The following is a 19,991-nucleotide window of genomic DNA, read 5'->3' on the forward strand; positions in this document are numbered from 1 at the left end:
CCCTCTTTGACCCCAGCCTTCTCCAGGCTGCTGGCTCTCTGCCCAGGAAAGGAGTGACTACAAGTGCTGGTGGAAGGAGGGGGACAGTCCAAAGCATAAGCTAACTTTTGTTCCCAAACTTTTTTCCTCCTGCTTGAGGCAGAGGAATGGCGGAAGGGGGTCTGGGGAAGAGGCCTGACCGGATGGGGCTCTGGCGCCGGGTCTGACTTGGAGGGCGGGTGAAGGGTGTCTCTGAATAAGGGGCCCCTGCTAGGGTGGAAGAGGTCCTTGGGAGACCCACCCTCAGCCTGGGAGGAAATGCAGCCCACTGTCCTGACATTTCCTCCTCGTCCTCGGGTTTGGGTGAAGAAGGTCTGGAGCGTCTTGTTGCCTTACCTTCCTTTTCCTCAGCCTCTCAGGAACCTGCCCAGCCACTCAGAGCCTGACTGTCCTCCATCCCTTGGTGTCCCTTGGCCACCCCCTCCCAGGAACAGTGCTGTAAAAAGAAAAAAGGGGGATGTTAGAGAGAAAGGAGGAAATAAAGTCTTTGGAAAGCAGAGAGTTTTACAACAGCCACAGGTTTTATGGAAGCAATTCCGTAATAACCTTCTACCTGCTCAACTCCTTTCCGCCCCGCCTGCCGCCCACCCCGTTTGGCCTCCTGGATACGCGCTCCCAAAGAGTCAGTCACCCCATGGCCTCCCATATTCCTGGTGGCTGGTAGCTGGTTAGAAATTCCCGGGATGTAATTGGGCAACTGACCTCTTTGTCTGTTCTTCTTTTCACCTCTGACAACCTGGAGGGAGGTTTGGGAGAAGATTTCGTTACTTTACAATTAAAATCCCCACTTGGAGGGTGTGGAAGCACTAAGGGTTGAACCCATGTTTGCAGATCGGATGCAGCTCCTTTTGGAGGCTGCTGTGTGTAAAGGGTGAAGGTTCTGGGGAATCTTGACTTCATCCCCTGGAACAAGTGTTCCCACACCTCATTCTTTCCAACAGTGGGGCTGGACTCTGATCGTGGGTCAGAAGAAATAAACTCCAGGTGCCATGGGGACTTTCCTGATTTCATTGTACACAGCAGTGCTTTTGTGTGACCTCTACAGTTACTTGAGAGCTTTCACATTTCAACTCATCTCTGACCACTGGTCAGATTCACACTTGTGTGAGACACACTTGTGCACAAGGAACTGTGCCTTCATCCCCGTGTCCATCACAACCATGAAATAAGCATCACAGAATGTACACTCTCCCTGTGGTTTTTGGGTAAGAGACGCAGTAAAGGATGTCATGGTCAGACAGAAAAGTCACAAAATTTCACAACCCGCTCTGGGCCAAGTTGAGGCATTTCCTTCACCTCTCAGAGAAATATTTCAGAATGGAGTTGTAAAAGAAACCAGACTTAGGTCACACGCGTTTGTGGATATTTTGCTTGAATATAGTGAAGCTTCTGAATCAGCTAATGTCTTATCGCCACAATTCGAGTACACAAATACTCAAGCTTTTGCCCTGTCTATAAGTGTGTGATGGTTATAAAAATGTACACACAAGCTTTGGGGTTATAGATCTTTTTATGTGAGCAGAATTGCAAACCCGTATCATACACACATCTACATATGCACCGTTAGATCTTATATACAAATGCCCAAGCACATATAGTATTATAGTTGGGCAGATTTATTTATTGTATATTCTGTACACAGCATAGAGCACAGCGCATTTGCACGCTGGGTTCCCCATATGGAAATATTGATTTGAAATATAGGTACAGGAAACAGATCTATTCAAATACGCATGCATAGATTTCAGCTTAGCTTATTGATTAAAAAACTTTCCCCCTTTTCCACTTACTGTTTTTCTTTTTTGTTTTTCTCCTTGCTTTTATTTCCTTCCCTCTGTCTAGATTTTCTCTCTATCTCAGAGTGAAGGGCGCCTCTAAAACAGCCCTTAAACCACAGGCACTCACCGGCTGGTCCTGGCCAGGGCTGGCCTCTCATCTTCTCACCTCGGCCTCCTTCGTGGTTCTTGGCTGCTCTGGGCCCCACTGTGGGCAGAAGCTGCAGCTCTTCCCTGCCTGCCCTTCCCGGAACTATCAGCTACTGGCCCCAGCTGTGTTCAGGCACAGCTCCGGTGCAGGGAATGGCAAGAGGCTTCAAGAGGGTTTTCCTTCTTTCTCTTTAGGGTTGGGGGGAGGTGGGGAGCAGTTTGGTCTCTCAGGGTGAAGTGACCCCCACTCAAGCAACCCTCTATTCAGCAGCACTAGACGCTGGGCTCCAGGGGCCACAATCCTATTTGCTTCTCTTCTTCATGGTGGGTATCATTGTCTGGGAGAGAAAACAAGGTTTGGGGGGCGGTTCACAAGCCCTCAGATCACCCAGACAAGGAGCTTTCTCTCAGCTGACTGAGAGGAAGCCTAAGCTGAAATTGAGCTCCAATTTGGAGCAGCAGTGCTTTCTAGAAAGCCTGGCTGAAGTGGGACTTACTGCTTGGTGTATCTGGATCCCCACTTGGAGGAGACGAGCTGGGGTGCAGACTCCAGGGCTTGAGTGCTGGTTCATTCTCTTTCCTCCAGAGTCACCTCTCCTGAGAAGATGACAAGACCTCCAAAACCTGTCACTTTGGAATTATTCCCACCCTCCAGCTTGTTTGTGAGCAAAAGCTAAGTTTTGGTCTCAGAAAAGAGGTCTGAGTCCCCTCTTCACCCAGCACCCTGGAGCCACCAGGGGTTAGGGGCAACTCACCAGACAGACTGCAGTCCACAAACCTGTCTGTGGGGACACCCCACCCTTGTAGGGCACAGGTCATGAGCCTAAATGTTCTTCTTCCTCAAACTTCTTCCCTAAACTAAGTGACTCTCTCAACTTCTCTCTTGTCACAAAGAGAGGCAGCGGCAAAGCCAGAGACAGAATGGCAACCAGAAGGGCGGGAGCCCAGCGTCTGCACAGCCTGGGTCTTAAGAAGAGCCCAGTGCACTGTGGCTCTGCCATAAATAAAAAAGTCCCTGGCCACAGACCTCATGTCCTTTGGGGCCCTAATTTATATATTACGGAAAGTCATATACTCAGCCCGCCATGCTTCATAACACCATTATTTACAGTAGGAGAGGAGTTTTTTCTTTCTTTTCTTTTCTTTTTTTTTCTTAAGAATATCTGTATCACAGGTAAAGCCAACAGCAGACGGCATAGGCATAGGTCTGGCAAATGGAGAACAGGTGCTTTTCCATAACTGTGATTCATTCGCCCGGTGCCCAGCTTTTTCGCTAGCGAGTCTGGGGAGCTCCCTCGACTTTCCCCAGTGTCCAAACGCTACTTAGAAGAATTTGCATCAAATTTCTGTTTTCCCACTTGGGTCCCATGGAAAGAGCAGATCTTCACGCTGTTTGGTTCCGGATCTGCTGGGCTGTCGCCCTCAGAGAGCTGGGGTGGAAAAGGAGGGGGCCGAGTGGGCGCTGGCATTGATCTTTAAAAAATCATTTTGAAATCGCCATAATGTGAAGAAATATGGCGCTTTGCCCTCGTATTTCACACGTAATGACACGAGATGGCTTCATTTGGAAAGAAAAGCGGGCGGGAGTGTGTCTGTGCGTGTGTGGAGGTGATCCTCAGCCTTCTGCATGGCAGAAGGGTGCATGGCCAAACAGATACAACCGCAAATTAGAATGGTCCCGCTTTTATTAAAACGACAGGACTGGGACAGCCTGTCTTACCAGGGCCCAGGGTCGGAGAATGCTAAGAAAATCGTCCCCAGCCTGCCTGAAGCCTGACCGGAGAGAAGCGGGTCTGTCCAGGGGCCGCCCCTCCCTGAGCGTCCACACCACCAGAAGCAACAGCAGCGAGGGCAGAAGCCAGAGGAGCGACGGCTGGAGATGGGCCAGGAAGCCAGCCGGTGGCCCCGGGGGAGTCCCGGCGCAGGGCCGCTGAGTAGATACCAATCAAGTGGGCTATTTGGTAGCTCCTTGCAGGAGTCTGCAGGAGGAAAAGCGGCGGGTGAGCGGGAGACTGACCCGCAGGTTCCCAGTCTATGCTGGTGCCCAATACAGCGTGTTTGGAAATCCTTCGGAGCGGGCAATGCTGGGGAAGAGCGGTCAAGAGAGGCGAAAACTCCCGGACTCACCTCCTTCCCCACTGGGTGGAAGGGGAGATAACTCTGGACCCCTTCTCACAGCTCTGCTCTGCTGACGCCTTAGGGAACTTCCCTTAACCCTTTCTCCCGTTCGGCTCCCCCATGGGCAGTGTTAAGGGTCTGGTGTTCAGTGGAGGAAAGGAGAGATGGCTGTGCACCTCCCTTTCCTCTGATCAAGGCCAGAGAGGCCCAAGAAATTTAAAGGAGCTTTGACTAGTTGTACTAGACTCTTTCAGAGGATCAACTTTCCAGGGCCTGCCTGATGAATCCCTTTATCCTCATATGGGCTCTAATTTCAAGACAGCTAGATTTTAGGACAGTATCTTTGGACACTCAGGCACTTTTATTCCCTTCTCTCCTCCCTCAGCTACTGAGGGGTCAGGAGAAAGTCCCAGGCCTATAAACATCCCAAACTAGTTACAGAGTCCCCTCCTATAAAACCCCAACTCTCCCCCATCCCCTTTCCTTCATCTCCAGTGGCTTGCTGCCGCGCTATTGTTTAATAAACATATTGCGTCAAGGGACTGGGAAGAGGAAGCGAGGGCCGGCGGGGTGGAGTGGAGGTGTGTTTGGCCGGGACCACCTCCTCTTTCTTTAATTATGCCCCGGGCCTCTCGGGCCGCTCCCCTGGCTGCAGCTCTCTCCCTCCCTGTGTCCTGCGCTCCCTCTCGGACCCGCCTGGGGAGAGGGCTCCACAGCCAGCGTCCCTCCCGAGGCAGCCCGCTGCTTTCCCTCCGCCTCTCCTCAGCCCCCGCCGCCCCACGTCGAGAACTGCCCCCCTTCTTGCAAAAGCGGGGGTGGGGGGCGGGCGGCCGGCAGCTTGGGCTGAGGTTACGTGGCCGCCGGAGCCCTGACGTGATAGCACATTGCATCAGCATAAAACAATCCATCCTCGATATGGAATGCGGTGCGGACGTATGACAGCGAGAGCGCAGCCCCCTCGCCCGATTGATTTATGTCGGAGCTGACGCTTTATCAGGCAGTCGGAAAAACTTTGACCAATCATTTTGCAAGGAGCGCTGAGCCGGGCTGCTCCACTGTACTTTGTTGGCTGAGAAGTTGAGCAGGGGGTGGGGGTGGGAGGGTGGGGGGCTGGGGGGGTCGCGTCCGAAAGCCCTCACACCGGTCCGGGTGCCACCTCTCCCTGCTTGAGCGCCGCGCGCGAGCGTTTCCCTTCCCCCTGCGAGCGCCCGGATAATGTCTGAGAATGTCCATTTCTGGGACGCTTAGCAGCTATTATGTCGACTCGATCATAAGTCACGAGAGTGAGGACGCGCCTCCAGCCAAGTTTCCTTCCGGCCAGTACGCGAGCCCCCGGCAGCCGGGCCACGCGGAGCACCTGGAGTTCCCCTCGTGCAGCTTCCAGCCCAAAGCGCCGGTGTTCGGCGCATCCTGGGCGCCGCTGAGCCCGCACGCGTCCGGAAGCCTGCCGTCCGTCTACCACCCCTACATCCAGCCCCAGGGCGTCCCGCCGGCCGAGAGCAGGTACCTCCGCACCTGGCTGGAGCCGGCGCCGCGCGGCGAAGCTGCTCCGGGGCAGGGCCAGGCGGCTGTGAAGGCGGAGCCGCTGCTGGGCGCGCCTGGGGAGCTGCTCAAGCAGGGCACGCCCGAGTACAGTTTGGAAACTTCGGCGGGCAGGGAGGCCGTCCTGTCTAATCAAAGACCCGGCTACGGGGACAATAAAATTTGCGAAGGAAGCGAGGACAAAGAGAGGCCGGATCAAAGTAAGTTATAAAAAGTGAGGAAATACCCAGGCCGAAGGCCAGGCGAGGGGGAGGGGAGGGGAGAGGCAATAAACTGCGGACAATGTGAAGGGAAACCGCGGCGTTGGCCAGAGAGCAGGCGAGGGCGGAGGGAAGACGGAGGAAGGAAGGGAGGCAGCTGGGTGCCCCAGAAAGGGAGACTGAGGCCGCCGGAGGCGCGCCGCCCCACTCCGTCAAGTCCAGCGGGAACCCGGGGCTCAGGGATCAGCTCGCCGCTCTCTCGGCCTCTCTTCCCCCACGCCCCCGGAGGCCCGCCGAAAGCCCGGGAAGAGGCCGACAACCGCCGGCTGGAAGAGGAGCTGGCGGGGCCGGGGAGGCAGCCAGAGAAGCCGAGAGCCCGCGCGGGCCAGGGCGGGAGCGCGCCGGGAAGCCGGGCCCTGCACGGCTGGCAGGGCTCCCCGCGCCACGCGCACACCGTAAAAGCCGGCCAAGGGGAAGTGGGAGGGGGCTCATTAGGATTTTATTTGCGATGCAACAGCTTGGCGGAGGATTGTTCCTAGCAGATCTCGCTCAGTAGCCGCTCAGGGTCCGCAGCCGGCGCCGGGAGGGGCGGGGGAAGCCCAGGACCCAGAGACTGAGCCCCCTCCCGGGATGCGCCGGCCCCTCCCCAGGAGCCTTCCCTCCGGTCGCCCCCTCCCCTCCTTTGGCATTCTCGCCCGGGTTGCGGCTTCCTTTCCTGCGGTTCCCGCTGCTCTCCGCAGGGCTCCCTAGCCCCAGCCGGAGCTGTCCGCCTCGCGGGGAGTCGAGGAATCGCTTCCGAACTTCAGGGCCGACCCGCGGCGTGGAGAGAGATCCCGAAAGGACCCTGGGGAGAGGAAGGGTGGGGGGAAGAGAGGCTTGCGGAGAGGCGGAGAACTTTATCCTCGGAAGGTAGTTTCTCACCGTCTCCCACCCCTCCAAATGCACCCCCTCCAGGAACCCCAGTCTGCCCAATTTCCAGGAGGTGCTGCTCCCTAAGGGGATCAGAAAGAGTCTCGGATTTTTCGTTTTTTAAGGCTGAGAAGGGCAAGTTGGTCGGAGCTCTTAGGCCCCAAACAATAACCTGCAGGCTGGTGGGGACAAGTCCTCACCCCTTACTCTTTTTCAAGAGTGAGGGTCAGATTTTTTAAGTCTCTGCTTGCCCTGCCGGATTTCCCACCAACAGAGTGACCCACGGGTCCTTTGGGGTTTATTGCCTGCTGGAGGGAAGAGAGCTGCCCTACTCCCTCAGGTCACCCCTTCCAACCTGCCAGGTGGGATCACAAGAGCTGACATTTGGGTAACACGGCTCTTCCCAAAGCCTCCCTGCTCACACCCAAGCAGGCCCCCCACCCCAGGCCCCCAAACTCTGCCTGGAAAGTCCATTATTGCAAGGCAGCAGTTTGGCTAGGATCAATTATTAACAGTTTTTTTTTTTTTTTTTTCCTCTTTCATATTTAATGTGACTGCGGGTCTCATCCCAGGCAATCACATTAAGGAAATAGCACTGCAAATTGGTAAGACAGGGTACTTAGTGTAGGATGAACCAGATTATTATTACTTTTTAAAAAAAAAATTCAGTGTTTTTCATTTGAGATGAAGAAATCTAGCAGAGGGTGGCTGCTATTTTTAATTAACTCTGCTTTATTTGGCAACTTTTCTGAGTTCAGGGGTAAGGAGAAGAGAAACTTGCATATATTTTTGTTTCCTTTTTATCCCCCACTTCCCCTCAGTCACCCTTTTCTCTGTTCCCTCTCACCGGGTGGAGCCAGTTGGATTTAGGTGTGCTGTGATGGACTTCTGTTACCCCCACATGATCCATGGCTCCCCACCTTGGGACTGGAGCAATCTTGCGTCCCAATTTCCCTGAACTTGCTTTAACCAAACTGCGAGATGAGCAGGAGCGGAAACGGAGACTATTGCGACCATAAGTTATCTGTGAGCCCCCAGCGCTCTCTTGTCCACAGGCTGGAGGTGATAAATGGTTGTAATTGGGTTGCATGTGAATTGGAGTGTGCTGAATGTTTGCGTCTCTAAATGCAAACCATATTTGTGGTGTGTGGTGTTGGGGGGGGTGGGCAGCGAGATATCACATAGACACATATGCCTGCTGCCATGTGGCCGAGAGACCCACGCTTGTGATTAAGACAGGAGGGTGCACTGGACTGGAGGGTCAGGAGGCCCCTCAGTTTGGCTGGGCAGAAGCCACTCTCCTCTCCCCCAGCTCAGTCTTTCTCTTACCTCTCAGACTTAGAGCTAGTACTCTTCAGTCAGCCTAGTTAGTCTTGTAGAGCTGGTGGGGGAGGGGGCTTCAGCCAGGCTGGGCTCTGACCTGAATCCTAACCAGTTCTGACCCAAGCCGAGAAAGAGACTGAGAGAGGGCCTGGGACAGGGAAAGCCTGGGAAGTTGTGGGATGCCTGGCACAGGTTTGGCTCTATCCTGTCCCAAAATCTCTCACCTGGAAATGTCTATAGCAACTCCTGGCCCATCTCTGAGACCCTTTCTGGGAGCTGAAGGCCCAGGTGGCCCTTTCTCTAATGCAAAATGGGGAGTAGAGACCAAAGGGGCACCCTCTTGGAAGGAGAACACAGGGGCCCTTCACCCCCTTTCCTTTCTTTGATTCTATCGCTGCTTCTCTTTCAGCCAACCCCTCCGCCAACTGGCTGCACGCTCGCTCTTCCCGGAAAAAGCGCTGTCCCTACACCAAATACCAGACGCTGGAGCTAGAGAAGGAGTTTCTGTTCAATATGTACCTCACCAGGGACCGTAGGCACGAAGTGGCCAGACTCCTCAATCTGAGTGAGAGACAAGTCAAAATCTGGTTTCAGAACCGGCGGATGAAAATGAAGAAAATGAATAAGGAACAGGGCAAAGAGTAAAGATTCCTCTAGCCCACCCCACCCCTTCTCCATCTCACACTTATTTATAAGTGATGGCTGCAGAGCCAGTGCTGTCTGGGATGTATTCAAGTGAATGGGGAAGGGGATCTTTCTCTTCAAAGTCCTTTTCTGTATCTAGAGGCTCTCTCCTTTCCTTTGCCCTCACCTGTCCTTCTCTTCTCCCTGGGTCTCAGGAGGAGTTTTTATTGATTTAGAAGGTAGATGTAGTTGATTCCTAAGAAGGTGATGGGCCACAAGGAAAGACAACCCCTAGTAGAGTCCCTAGTAACCCTCCTAATTTTTCTGGGCAACCCCAGTTCCTCACTTCCAACCTGCCTGTTCCTTCCCACATACTTATCCCGAAGTCACCTGGGGACACTCCAAATGCACACAGCCCAACAGATGCCCGCCTGGATAAAGCCTGGAGCCCACAGTAACAATGGGAAAAGCCCACAGTCAACACTCAAGTGACACCCCAAGTGCCATCACACCCCACGTCTGGCAGAATAGCCCCTAGACCATCAGAAAAGTCCAGGGTCTACCCCCAATGCAATACACACGAAGAAGATGTCTCAAGACACATTCCTGAATGAGGCGCTGCAGTTCAAGGGGCCCAGCATCACACCACCACCCCCATGGACTCCTTAACTGTCCCCAGGCATGGACTCAAGGCCAAATGGGATAAACTCAGTTCCCCAGCTGGTGGGCTAGAAAGGGCAAGGAAAGGCAGTGGTGGTCTTAGGAGAGTCTCTTAGGTTTTATGAAAGTAGTCCACATACACACGTTTTGCTGCAGGAAGTGTTTAATTCTGCATGTTGTTTTCCTATCCTTCCAACAAAAGGAGGTCAGATCGTGGGTCATAAGCCTTGACAGTGTCATCCTCCCGTTCATCTGTGCCCTGCTTGACAGAGACTGTGGCTTCTCTTGCTTGACACCGGCCCTGCTGCATTCTTCTGCATCCTCCCCAGCTCTGAAATCAACTCTGTTCGGCCAGTCCACCTTGCACCAGCGAGTCAAGTCACCCCTGTAGAACCCCCCTCTCCACCCTCCATCCTCTGCTAGCTCTACTCCTTAGGCGGGAAAGCAGGTCAGGAGAACCCGATGGAGAATTTATTGTGCATCGATTCCTGGGCTCCTCTCCAGAGCAAGTCGTGGAGGACAGGGAGGAGCAAAAACTCTGGGCTTGCGGAGCTTGACTTATTCCTCCAGTCCTGCCCAGTCCGACCCCTGCGGAGGAGCCTCGGGCTTGGCAGCTGCCGCTTCAGCGCAGAAGCGCTGAGACCCGCCTGGATGGCGACCTGCGCGCGCAGGCTTCTGGGGAGCAGTCCCGCTTGCTAAGAAAAGAGGCCGAAATCGCACCTAAGCGTTAGACTAGGGCTTACTCTCTGCTTCCTTTCCTCCCCCTGCTTCCCCCCCTTTCCAACCCCCCTCAATTCATAGACTGGCTCCTGCTAATCCCGACCCTGCAAGGGGACATTCCAGTAGAACTTTTTTTGCTTCGTCGGTGGCAGTCGTGAAATTGTGCTGTGTTTTGTGATTTCTTTGGGGGTGATCGTCTCGCCTGTTTTCAGTTGTCGCTTACAAGGGAGGGTTGTGGGTGGGAGAGGGGAGGGTGAAGGGCTTAGAGCTCTGATTGTTTTGGAAGAAAAAGAAACAAGAAAAAGAACAAAAAATATATATCACTCTAGACAATAAGCCTCTCGTGTGTCATTCTGTGTTGGCTCTCCTCACCTGACCAGAGTAGAGGTGCTAGTTCCAAGAGGGTGGCTTGGAAAAAAAGAGAAAAGTCCTGTGCCCAAGAGATTTCTCCTTAGACTTTGTAGGGTGGGCTTCCTGCAGGAGCTGAGAGCTGGTCTGGACCCAGGACCTCTGCTTAAACTGAGAAGAACCTTCCAACAGGAGGGCTGGGAGACTGGAGGGGAAGAAAAGGAAAGAAAGATTAGAGATGGGGTCTGGGTCTGCAGGCAGCAATGAGACCTTCCTCTTGTTATGCTGGAGACTTCCCCACCACCTCCAGAGCCAGAGGAAAGGCAAGGTTGCCCTGCCATGCCTGGAAGCAGGTCCTCTCTCAGCTGGCTGAGAAAGGCACCTTGGTTTGGCCACTTTAAAATGCCACACAAGTGAAGAGAGCAGTAACTTCTTTCTGCTATTCCCTGCAGCAGAGGGACAGGATGCAAATAGAGGTCTCTACAAGGCCAGGCTGTCCTTTCTTCCACCCCTCAAAAAGAGTGAACCCTAGGTTTTCAATCCCCACCTGGAGTCTGAGGCTCCAATCTGAGCCTCGGGGTCGCAGCCTTGGTGTAACGCGGGTGGAGTTTGGTGGGAGTGGGGCCTGGGGAGGCAGCTCTTTCAGGCTGGGAGAGAAGGTTGTGTGTCGAACAGAAATAGTTGAGGCGGGGCGGGGGGTGGGAGTCCCTTCCCCAATCGGACCCCAAAACTAAATTCGGTTTCAAAAGGCACCTTTTTGTCCCTCTCAGACTGCGGGTCCACCACCAAAGCCTCAGATGAGGAGCGCTGTTGTCTGCCGCCAGGCGGTTCTCATCCAGGCGCTGGGATTCCGCTTCTGCCGGGCTGGCTCTTGGGCACCGGTCTCCTGCTGGAGCCTCCCACCGGGCCCACCCAACGGCGCTGCAGTCCGCGGAGACCCTGAGGTTGGGATAGAGGTGGGGACAAAGCCTGGCCCTTGTGAAATCGGCCTGGAAGCGAAAAGGCCAGGCCTACCCCTCTCCAGCGAACGCAAAATCGGAGAGACAGCCGGAGGCAGGAGAACGCGAAGCTCCTGGTACGCCGGGGCCCCAACCCGCGTCCTCCTCCGAGGGTTCCAGTCGGTATATCAAGTGAATCTGCCTTTAGAGCTTGCGTAGACTAGGCTCCCTCCCCATCCTGGGCTCCCAGGAGCCAGCCTGAGCTGAGAAGGAGCTGAGAAGGCCAGATTCCGCCAAAAGGAAAACGCAAAAAGAGAGGCAGGAACTGAACGGAGTGCTGCCGGGTAGGGGGGCGAGGGCGCCCCGGGAAGCCTCAGGCGGCGGCGTCTGGGTCCCCAGCCCCGGGTGGCTTCTTTAAAGACAAACAAAGACGAAGATGCAGAGGCTCGGAAGCCGGAGATGGGGAAATCTGCTGTAATAAAAGAGAGAGATTCAGAGAGGGGGACCGGGAGAGTGCGAGCCAGAGAGAAGCCGGGAGAGGAATTCAATGCCGTGTGCGCAGCAATAAAAGAATATGACCGCTATAAAAGTTTATAGCGTATAAATTTCTGAAGGTTAAGAAACTAAACAGCAGCAAAGCAAACAGTGAGGGGAAACTTTCCGGAGCTGAGAGAGCCACAGCTGGGCCTGGGCTCCCGGCCTGGCGGGCGAATGGGTGGGCTGGGCTCGGCCGCCCCCACCTACACCCGCCCGGAGCGCGGGGCGCGGGGTTTCCGGGGGGCCCCAGGGGGCAAAGAGGGGCGAGGAGGGAGGGGCGAGGGAAGAACACTTTGTTGTCACAAACGCTTCACAGAACGCAATTGAGACTCTAGTCTTTGTTCCTCGTAAGCGCCCCCCCCCCCCAATCGGGCGTCATAAAGAGAAGCCCCCTGCACACGCGCGCGGGCACACACACACACACACACACACACGCAGGTCCGGCGGGGCCAGACGTCTGGGCGCGAGCAGCCTCTTGATCCTTTTAGTTCTGTCCCACCCTCTCGGGCCTCCTCTCCCCCCACAGAAAGCCCAATTGTTTTCCCTCAGAATTTGAAACAATCGTGTTGGGTTTGAAAAGTGTTCGGCTCCCCCTTTTAGGGGCCATACAAGGCGCACTGCTCGGCCGTCACCGCCCGAAATTAAGGGCTTGAGGTGGGGGGTGAGAGAAAAGCTGACTTATTTTTCCCTTCCCACCCTCTCTTTTTGTTCCTCTCTCTCTTTTTTAAATCTCTAACTTAACTGCACAATTTCATGAACCATTTCCTGATTTCCGACGCCTTCCCCTTCGCACGCTCTCATTTTCCTCTCCTTTTAGGCTAATATTGAAAGTTTCTCGGGGTTGTTGGCACGGTGGCAGGTTCTCGGAGAGGCAGGAGGGAGCGGTGGCGGCGGCGCCTTTCCTCAACACGGCCGCTAGATGGCATCCTTGCTCCACGTGAAAAATCCCCGGTGCGGCGGCTTCGGGCGCTGCGGCTGCACCTCGCACCTCGGTCGGCCCTGAAATCTATGAATTGAGCGCTACCAAAAGTCATGAAGTATTTGCCCAGAATAAAAATAGGGTTCATTATGGCCGTTTCCCCCATTTTATAGATTTAAGATATAGTGATGTTGATTGACCTCCTCTCCTCAAATGATCATTTTATTTCCCCCAGAAGGAGGGCTCAGGGCTTCTCACCCAGTTTCTATGTTCCGTGGGACAACAAATGCATGAAAATGGGGAATAATAGTAGCTATAGAACCAGTGAATCCAAATAAAAGAGGAGGATTGGTTCAGAAAAATGAGATTTTCCGGGATGGGGGGGAGAAGAATGCCTGCGGATACGGGTGAGCAGGTCAGGTGAGAGGGCGAGCGGGCAGAAGCGGGTCGGATGGAGAGAAAGCCGCCCCAGGCTGCTGCAAGATCGGCGGGAGAGGGAACCGGGTGAGCCAGGCCGGGTGGGGCATAGGGGCACTATAGGGGGGACGGATCCGTGGCTTTGGCGGGGATTCGGAGGTGCCCAGAGCCGGCGTTGCGGCTCGGCAAGGACCGAGGCTCCAGAGCCTTTGTATGTGGCCGGGGCTGGGCGGGGCGGCGCCGGGCGATCCAGGCTGGGGCAGGGGCTCCCCAGGACGGCGAGGTGCGAAAGGCTCGGGTATTTCCTGAGTAGTTCTGGGCCAAGTTGGGCCGCCAGAAAAGAGTGCGTTTTCTGCGTGGCTGTGGGGACAGGCGCAGTGCAGGAAGCACGGGCTCGGTTCTCCCGCGTCCCGTGGTTTCCAGGTGAGAGCTCCGGCTCCGTGCGCCCTGGCCCCGGCCTCAGGCAGACCTGGAGAGCACCAGTCCTTTCTCAAGTTAGCAGCTGGAGGCCTGGGCTCCAGGCGTTTTTCGTTCGGTGACCCGCGCGCTGTCAGCCCCTGCCCATAGCCCCTTAGATTCCAAATCTCCCATTTCCTCCCCACCCGGCCCGGCCCGATCCTTGCTCCCCATTTCGGACAAACCTGCGCGAGAAATAGGTGCCCCCCTTCTCCTTAAAATTAGCCACTCTGCAGCCTCGCCTCTCCTCCCCCTGGACCCGGTGCGAAGCGGAAAGCGGAGTTTCTCAACTTGAGTTTCTCTAATAAATCTGCGCTCCGTTGGGTGTTTATAAATTATCTCCTCGCTCTTTCTTGTTTTTTCTTATAATAGAAACATTTTCCTTCCATCAGGAATTTCTGGCACGGTGTAGGGATGATTTAGAACAAGCCATTGAATTTCTACCTCACCGGTGAGTCCTCAAATCATGACCATAAAATCCCCTGCACTTGATAAAAATGTTTGCTTCGGCAACAACTTAACTCTGCCTCCCGCTGCCTCACCACCTATCAGCCAGGCGGTAAACATTCAAGACCCTGGTTTGCTCCTCTCCTTTTCTCCTTTCTCCCTTTCCCTATCAGCCCCTCTCCAGTCTTCAGATTCACTTTTGAAGGATCAAGTGGCCCCAGTGGTACCTTCCCCTTAGAAGAGGTAATAGGTTTCATTTTTACAAAGGGGAAGATGAGTGGAACCCCCCAAAACACCCCTCCAAAAGCAAGCCACTCTCTCATGAATAAACAATAGACTGAATGTATTTATAAAGCCTCCACCTTTGTTGCTAGAAAATGTCTTTCTGTCTCCCTTCCTTCCTTCTTTCCTTTCCTTGGTCAAGGAGCCTCTTCAGGAAGCCATTGGTTCAGATTCTCAGTTTGGGGCCTTCTAAAGCTTGGCCACCACTGTCACTAGGCCCAGTAGGCCGGCAAAGGCAACTGGCAAGACAGGGTGGCACCCAGTCAGCTGGGTTCTGCACTCTGTGTTTCAGGCCCTAGGTCCTTAGGTCTGGAGGGAGAGCCAGGTTTAACTAGAGGCGCCCAAGGGGAAAGGAGAGAACATGGGGGACTCTGGCCTTGCTGTATCCAAATCCCTCCACCCCAAGGTCAGGTGAGGCAGTGACAGTGGCTGAAAGGACAGTGAAGGCTAAAAGGTGCCCCTCCCCACACACCCTCTGCAGTCACTGCCCAGGGCAGAGGAAGGAAAGCACAAGACTTCGGGCACCAAGGCCAGACACCGGGAGGGCAGCCTCAGTTGCTCTCCCCTCCCTCTGATGTGCTGCTGGCCCGGTGGTGCCCTCTCACCTAGTGGTGATGTGGAAGGCGTAGTGAACTGGCCTGAGAAGGTTGGGAGCCAGTTGGGCTTGGTTACTGGGTCCCAAGGCCTGGGTGCAGGACTAGGGCAGCCCAGCTGGTGTTATCCTGTGGGTGGCATCAGGCCCCTCTCCCATCATACAGAGTTGGTCTCCTAAAGGCTTGCTTACTGGGCCCCAGTGCCTTCTAGAGACCCCCTCCTCATTCTAGCACCCCCTTCCCAAGCCACCCAAGGCTGTGTTAAACTACAGAATGAATTGCAGGGTGAGCTTTGTTCAGGATTTCTCCACTGCCCATTAACCAGAAAGTTTCAGCTCTTCCTCCGGATGCCTCCTCAAGCCCTCCTGAATCCCTTCTCCAAAGAAAAACCTTGTTTGTTTAACGAAGGAAAGTTGGTGAGTGGCCTGGGTGGGGCAGAGAGGGCTACTTTGGGGGCTCCAGAGAGGGAGTGGGGGCAGGTGCTCCCACAGCTGAAGGAGGCGGAAAATCTCAGAAAAGTCACCGTTTGCGCCGAAAAAAAAACCTCATAATCATTCTCATTTCGGCTTTGTCACCCCCACCGTGCTGCAGTCGGGCGGCGGGGGCGATCGAAGCTGCAGTTTTATAGCTGTAGAGGAAAGAACTCGTAAAATGCTAACAGCTTTTATGCGCTGCGGCATAAACAACAACAGACTCGGCTTTATTGCGTTTTATAGTTTGTTAAAGAGTTTACAGCCGTTTTTTTGGGGGCCGGTTACCCAGCCAATTCCCTCCACACGATAGTTAAACCTTTATCAATAATAAGGAAATTGATCATTAAAGCTTTAAATATGACTACCTCGTTTGTTTGAAAATATGTTTAGGAGAGGAAGCTGTATGATTTGATAACTTGTATTAAAATACCAATTACATTTATAGGACCTTTTAAAACTCGGCGCAATTAAACCGTGTTCTTTTACATTTTTCCGAAGCGACCCTGACATTTAAAAAGACTCCAACTGCCTCGTTAAAATCGCGAAATTAACAGCGTGCCTACGCCTGGCGCGTTGTGTATGTGTGTGCGTGTTTTTTTCCGTGACTCCCCCACATCAGTCTTTGGGGGTGGTCTGCGAAGGTATTTGATTTGTTGTGAGGCAAGAGATATCTCATTAATGTAGGTAGTTAAACAGATTTAATCCGTATTCATTCTCTCTCTCCCCCCCTCTCCTTCCCCCCTCTCTCCCCCTCTCCCCCTCTCTCTCCCTGGGTGTTTTTTTTTTTTCTTCCCCTCCTTTTTTTTTCCGCTGTCTCCTCACTCCCTGGCGCTCTCTGCTCTCGCTCTCTCTCTCGCTCGCTCTCCCTCGCTCTCACCCTCGCTCTGCGTTCTGTCCGGGAGGAGTACGGAGAAGCCAATAGGATGCGGGGTCTCTAATGGATGCAAATGATCATGAAAAGACAGTGCAAAATATGAAACAACTCATTTGCAGGGAAGTAAATCACCGAAAACTGTTTATGAACTGGCATCCCTTCTTCGAAATGTAAAGCGAGGACCTCTTTAAGTGGCGGTATATTTTTGTGTGGGGGGTGGGGGGTGGGGGGAGGGCGAGCGAGCCGCGGCTGCCATGCAAGCTTAGACTTTTGGAGGCTTCGCTGTCCTTTTCTATTCCTGGAAATCACAAAAAGTGTGGTGGCTTCGAGATCTTCTTCGCCTTTTCTTTCTTTTCTTTCCCCCACCTCCTCCCTTCCCGTCTCCTTTCCTGGCGAGGGTGACTAGGAGCCGGCGAATCCGCGTTTTTTTCTCTCTCTCTCCCTCCCTTTCCCCCTCCCCACCCCCTCCCCAACAGCCCCCAACTACAGCCGCCGCCGCCGCCGCCGCCTCAAAATTCAATAAAATGAGCTCTTATTTCGTCAACTCACTGTTCTCCAAATACAAAACCGGGGAGTCCCTGCGCCCCAATTATTATGACTGCGGCTTCGCCCAGGACCTGGGCGGCCGACCCACCGTGGTGTACGGTCCCAGCAGCGGCGGTAGCTTCCAGCACCCGTCGCAAATCCAGGAGTTCTACCACGGGCCGTCTTCGCTGTCCACGGCTCCCTACCAGCAGAACCCGTGCGCTGTGGCGTGCCACGGGGACCCGGGCAACTTCTACGGCTACGACCCGCTGCAGCGGCAGAGCCTGTTCGGTGCGCAGGATCCAGACCTGGTGCAGTACGCCGACTGCAAGCTCGCCGCCGCCAGCGGCCTGGGAGAGGAGGCCGAGGGGTCCGAGCAGAGCCCGTCGCCCACACAGCTCTTCCCCTGGATGCGCCCGCAAGGTGAGCTCGCGTCGGGGGCCGGCGGGGGGCGGGGGAGGAAGGGAGACCCGGGGCCCAGGACGGGCAGGGGGCCGGGCAGGCCGGGCAGCGGTGTCCCCAGCTCCTGGAAGACGTGCTCGCTCCGTTTCAGATAGCCTCCCCCTTCTTTCCTTCCTTCCTCCCTTTCCTTCCTTTTCTTCTTTTTGTTTCCCTCGAAGGAGGTCGCTAAGCGACATTTCCTGAATCCATAAACCCCTCACCCTGCCTGACTTTTCTTCTTCCCCTCCTTTTCCCCCTTTTACTGTTTTATGGGGGGTAGTGGAGAAAGGGTGGCGGGAGTGGGGGCGCTCAACTTTTGCACTTCTCAATTGCTTTATAGTTTAATTACCCTGAAGAAACTTTTCTTCTGGGGCAGAGGCTCTGGGGGCTTTTCAAGGTGGGTCCATTCGTCCCCATCCCGGCTTTTTTTATTCTTATTTTTCCCCCTCCTTCACATCCTTCCTTCTAAAGTTTATGGCACTTTTAATAGATTCAACCACCCCCGCCCAACTCTCTGGAGCTGCTTACCAGGGGAGGGGGGACCCCTTTCTGGCTCCCTTAGATTCAGTGGTGTCTGATCCCCCTCATCCCCCCCCCCCCTCCACTGACCGCGGCCTCCCAGCGCCCCCGCCCCTGCGCGGGGTAGAAGGTCCCCTGCCCTTAATATACTGGTCTCCTAGGCTGGTTCACGAATCTTCCAACCTTCTCCGTCTCTGCCCCCTCCCCCACCCTCCCCTCCCCTCTGTCTCGCCCTTTCCCCTATTGCCAGCAGCCGCCGGACGCAGGCGAGGCCGACAGACCTACAGCCGCTACCAGACCCTGGAGCTGGAGAAGGAGTTCCTATTTAATCCCTATCTGACTCGCAAGCGGCGGATCGAGGTATCGCATGCACTGGGACTGACAGAGAGACAGGTCAAAATTTGGTTCCAGAACCGGAGGATGAAGTGGAAAAAAGAGAACAACAAAGACAAGTTCCCCAGCAGCAAATGCGAGCAGGAGGAGCTGGAGAAACAGAAGCTGGAGCGGGCCCCGGAGGCGGCGGACGAGGGAGACGCGCAGAAGGGCGACAAGAAGTAGGCTCCAGCTGGGACTGCCAGGGCCGCGGCCGCCCTGCGGCCGCCGGTCCCCCGACCGCGCCACCGTCGCCCGCCCCCGCCCGAGAGAGCTCTGGCCCCGCGAGCGGGGCCCGGAGCCTGGCCTCCCACCGCAGCGTCCCCGCCGCGCCAGTCCCCGCTAGTGGTAGTATCTCGTAATAGCTTCTGTGTGTGAGCTACCGTGGATCTCCTTCCCTTCTCTTGGGGGCCAGGGGGAAAGAAAAGAATTTTAAGCATGGACTCCCTCGCCCTGCGAGGGTAAGCGGCTGCGGCCTGGCTGAGCACCCCCCCCCACGCCCCCGCCCCGTGTAAAAAGCCTCCTTGTGCAATGGTCTTTTTTTCCTTTGAACGTGCTTCTTTGTAATGACCGAGGTACCGATTTCTGCTAAGTTCTCCCAACAACATGAAACTGCCTATTCACGCCGTAATTCTTTCTGTCTCCCTCCCTCTCTTTTCTCTCTCTTTCTCTCTCTCTCTCTCTCTCGCCTTGTCCTCATTTCCCCTCCCATCCCCCCTCCCCGCTGTCCTTCCTAGCTCGCTGGCTTTCTCTCTGGCTTCTCTCTTTTCCTCCACCCCCCCACCCCCCCGCGCCCGCCGCTTTGGTTTGACAATTTCGTCTTAAGTGTTTCTCAAAAGAGGTTACTTTAGTTAGCATGCGCGCTGTGGGCAATTGTTAAAAGTGTTCTTAGGTTTACTGTGAAGAGAATGTATCCTGTATCCGTGAATTGCTTTATTGGGGGGAGGGAGGGCTAATTATATATTTTGTTGTTCCTCTATACTTTGTTCTGTTGTCTGCGCCTGAAAAGGGCGGAAGAGTTACAATAAAGTTTACAAGCGAGAACCCGAGACTGGCCCGACCCGCTCTCCTCATTTGCTCCCAGCGCCTTGCAGATTTGCTGGGGGAGCCGGTCTACCGGCTCTAGCGCCCGCCAGGCCCGGCCGCGCAGAGGAGGGGGCGGAGGCTGGAGGCAGGTGGTGCAGTCCCTTGGCCCAGGGGCGCAGGGGGTGAGGGAGGCGGCTGCGCGCGATTGGAGGAGAGAGAAACGAGGGAGGGGAGCCGAGAGAAACCCCCTCCCTTCGCGTTCCGAGGCTGCGGGCCCCGGAGACCCTCGCGCCCAGGCCACGCTGGAGAGATGCGCGTGGGCTGTTGACTTTGTCCCACCCCACCCCCCGCACCTCCCCCTTTGTTTTTGCGTGTTCTCTCTTGTGTGTGAGTGTGTGTGTGTGTGTGTGTGTGTGTGTGTGTGTGTGTGTGCGCGCGCGCGCAGGGGTAGAGGTTCAGTACCGAGCTGCTAAACTGACTTATATTTTTATTTTTCTCGTACTCTGGTGGGGGGAGAAGGAGAAGGGAGATGCTCTTCCCTGCCTCTCCCTTTCTGGGACTTGGCTACCTTCGCCCAGCGCCGAGGTGGTGGTTCACTGCCTGCCTTCTTTTTCTCGCTCTGCTTCTCCAGCAGCCACGCTCGACTGAGGCATCCGCCTCCCAGAATCAGAGCAGCATACCGGGGCACCCTCCTCCCTTCCTTTCTCTTCCCACCCACCCCACCGTCTTCCTTTTTTTTATTTTCAAACCTTTTTTTTTTTTTT

At 55.0% G+C, this 19,991-nt stretch overlaps 2 protein-coding genes and 1 long non-coding RNA gene across 10 annotated transcripts; 2 read left to right on the plus strand and 1 right to left on the minus strand.

The window, feature by feature from the left end:
• The first annotated feature begins 5,204 nt into the window (after nucleotides 1-5,204).
• On the plus strand, nucleotides 5,205-10,220 carry HOXB9 (homeobox B9). Its single transcript, XM_027517390.1, has 2 exons — nucleotides 5,205-5,824; nucleotides 8,466-10,220. The coding sequence occupies exons 1-2, from the start codon at nucleotides 5,308-5,310 to the stop codon at nucleotides 8,699-8,701; spliced, it is 753 nt and encodes a 250-aa protein (XP_027373191.1). The 5' UTR covers nucleotides 5,205-5,307; the 3' UTR covers nucleotides 8,702-10,220.
• Nucleotides 5,737-19,252, plus strand: HOXB8 (homeobox B8). Of its 7 annotated transcripts, none has more exons than XM_027517392.1 (5): nucleotides 5,747-5,824; nucleotides 14,068-14,126; nucleotides 16,373-16,541; nucleotides 16,821-17,292; nucleotides 18,080-19,252. In XM_027517392.1, exons 4-5 carry the CDS (start codon nucleotides 16,869-16,871, stop codon nucleotides 18,385-18,387), a joined length of 732 nt encoding a protein of 243 aa, XP_027373193.1. In that variant the 5' UTR covers nucleotides 5,747-5,824; nucleotides 14,068-14,126; nucleotides 16,373-16,541; nucleotides 16,821-16,868; the 3' UTR covers nucleotides 18,388-19,252. The 7 variants fall into 7 exon arrangements, with proteins under 7 accessions (XP_027373192.1, XP_027373194.1, XP_027373193.1 ...); XM_027517394.1 differs by having other exon boundaries at nucleotides 16,376-16,541; XM_027517391.1 differs by lacking the exon at nucleotides 14,068-14,126 and having other exon boundaries at nucleotides 5,737-5,824.
• LOC113877345 lies at nucleotides 9,312-12,205 on the minus strand. Of its 2 annotated transcripts, none has more exons than XR_003506733.1 (2): nucleotides 11,162-12,205; nucleotides 9,312-10,613 (listed from the first exon to the last, which is right to left on the minus strand). It is a non-coding gene; the product is annotated as an uncharacterized LOC113877345 (long non-coding RNA). The 2 variants fall into 2 exon arrangements; XR_003506734.1 differs by having other exon boundaries at nucleotides 10,956-12,205.
• Nucleotides 19,253-19,991: the final 739 nt, after the last annotated feature.

Source organism: Bos indicus x Bos taurus, chromosome 19, assembly GCF_003369695.1.
Source record: "Bos indicus x Bos taurus breed Angus x Brahman F1 hybrid chromosome 19, Bos_hybrid_MaternalHap_v2.0, whole genome shotgun sequence".
Lineage (NCBI taxonomy): Eukaryota > Metazoa > Chordata > Mammalia > Artiodactyla > Bovidae > Bos > Bos indicus x Bos taurus.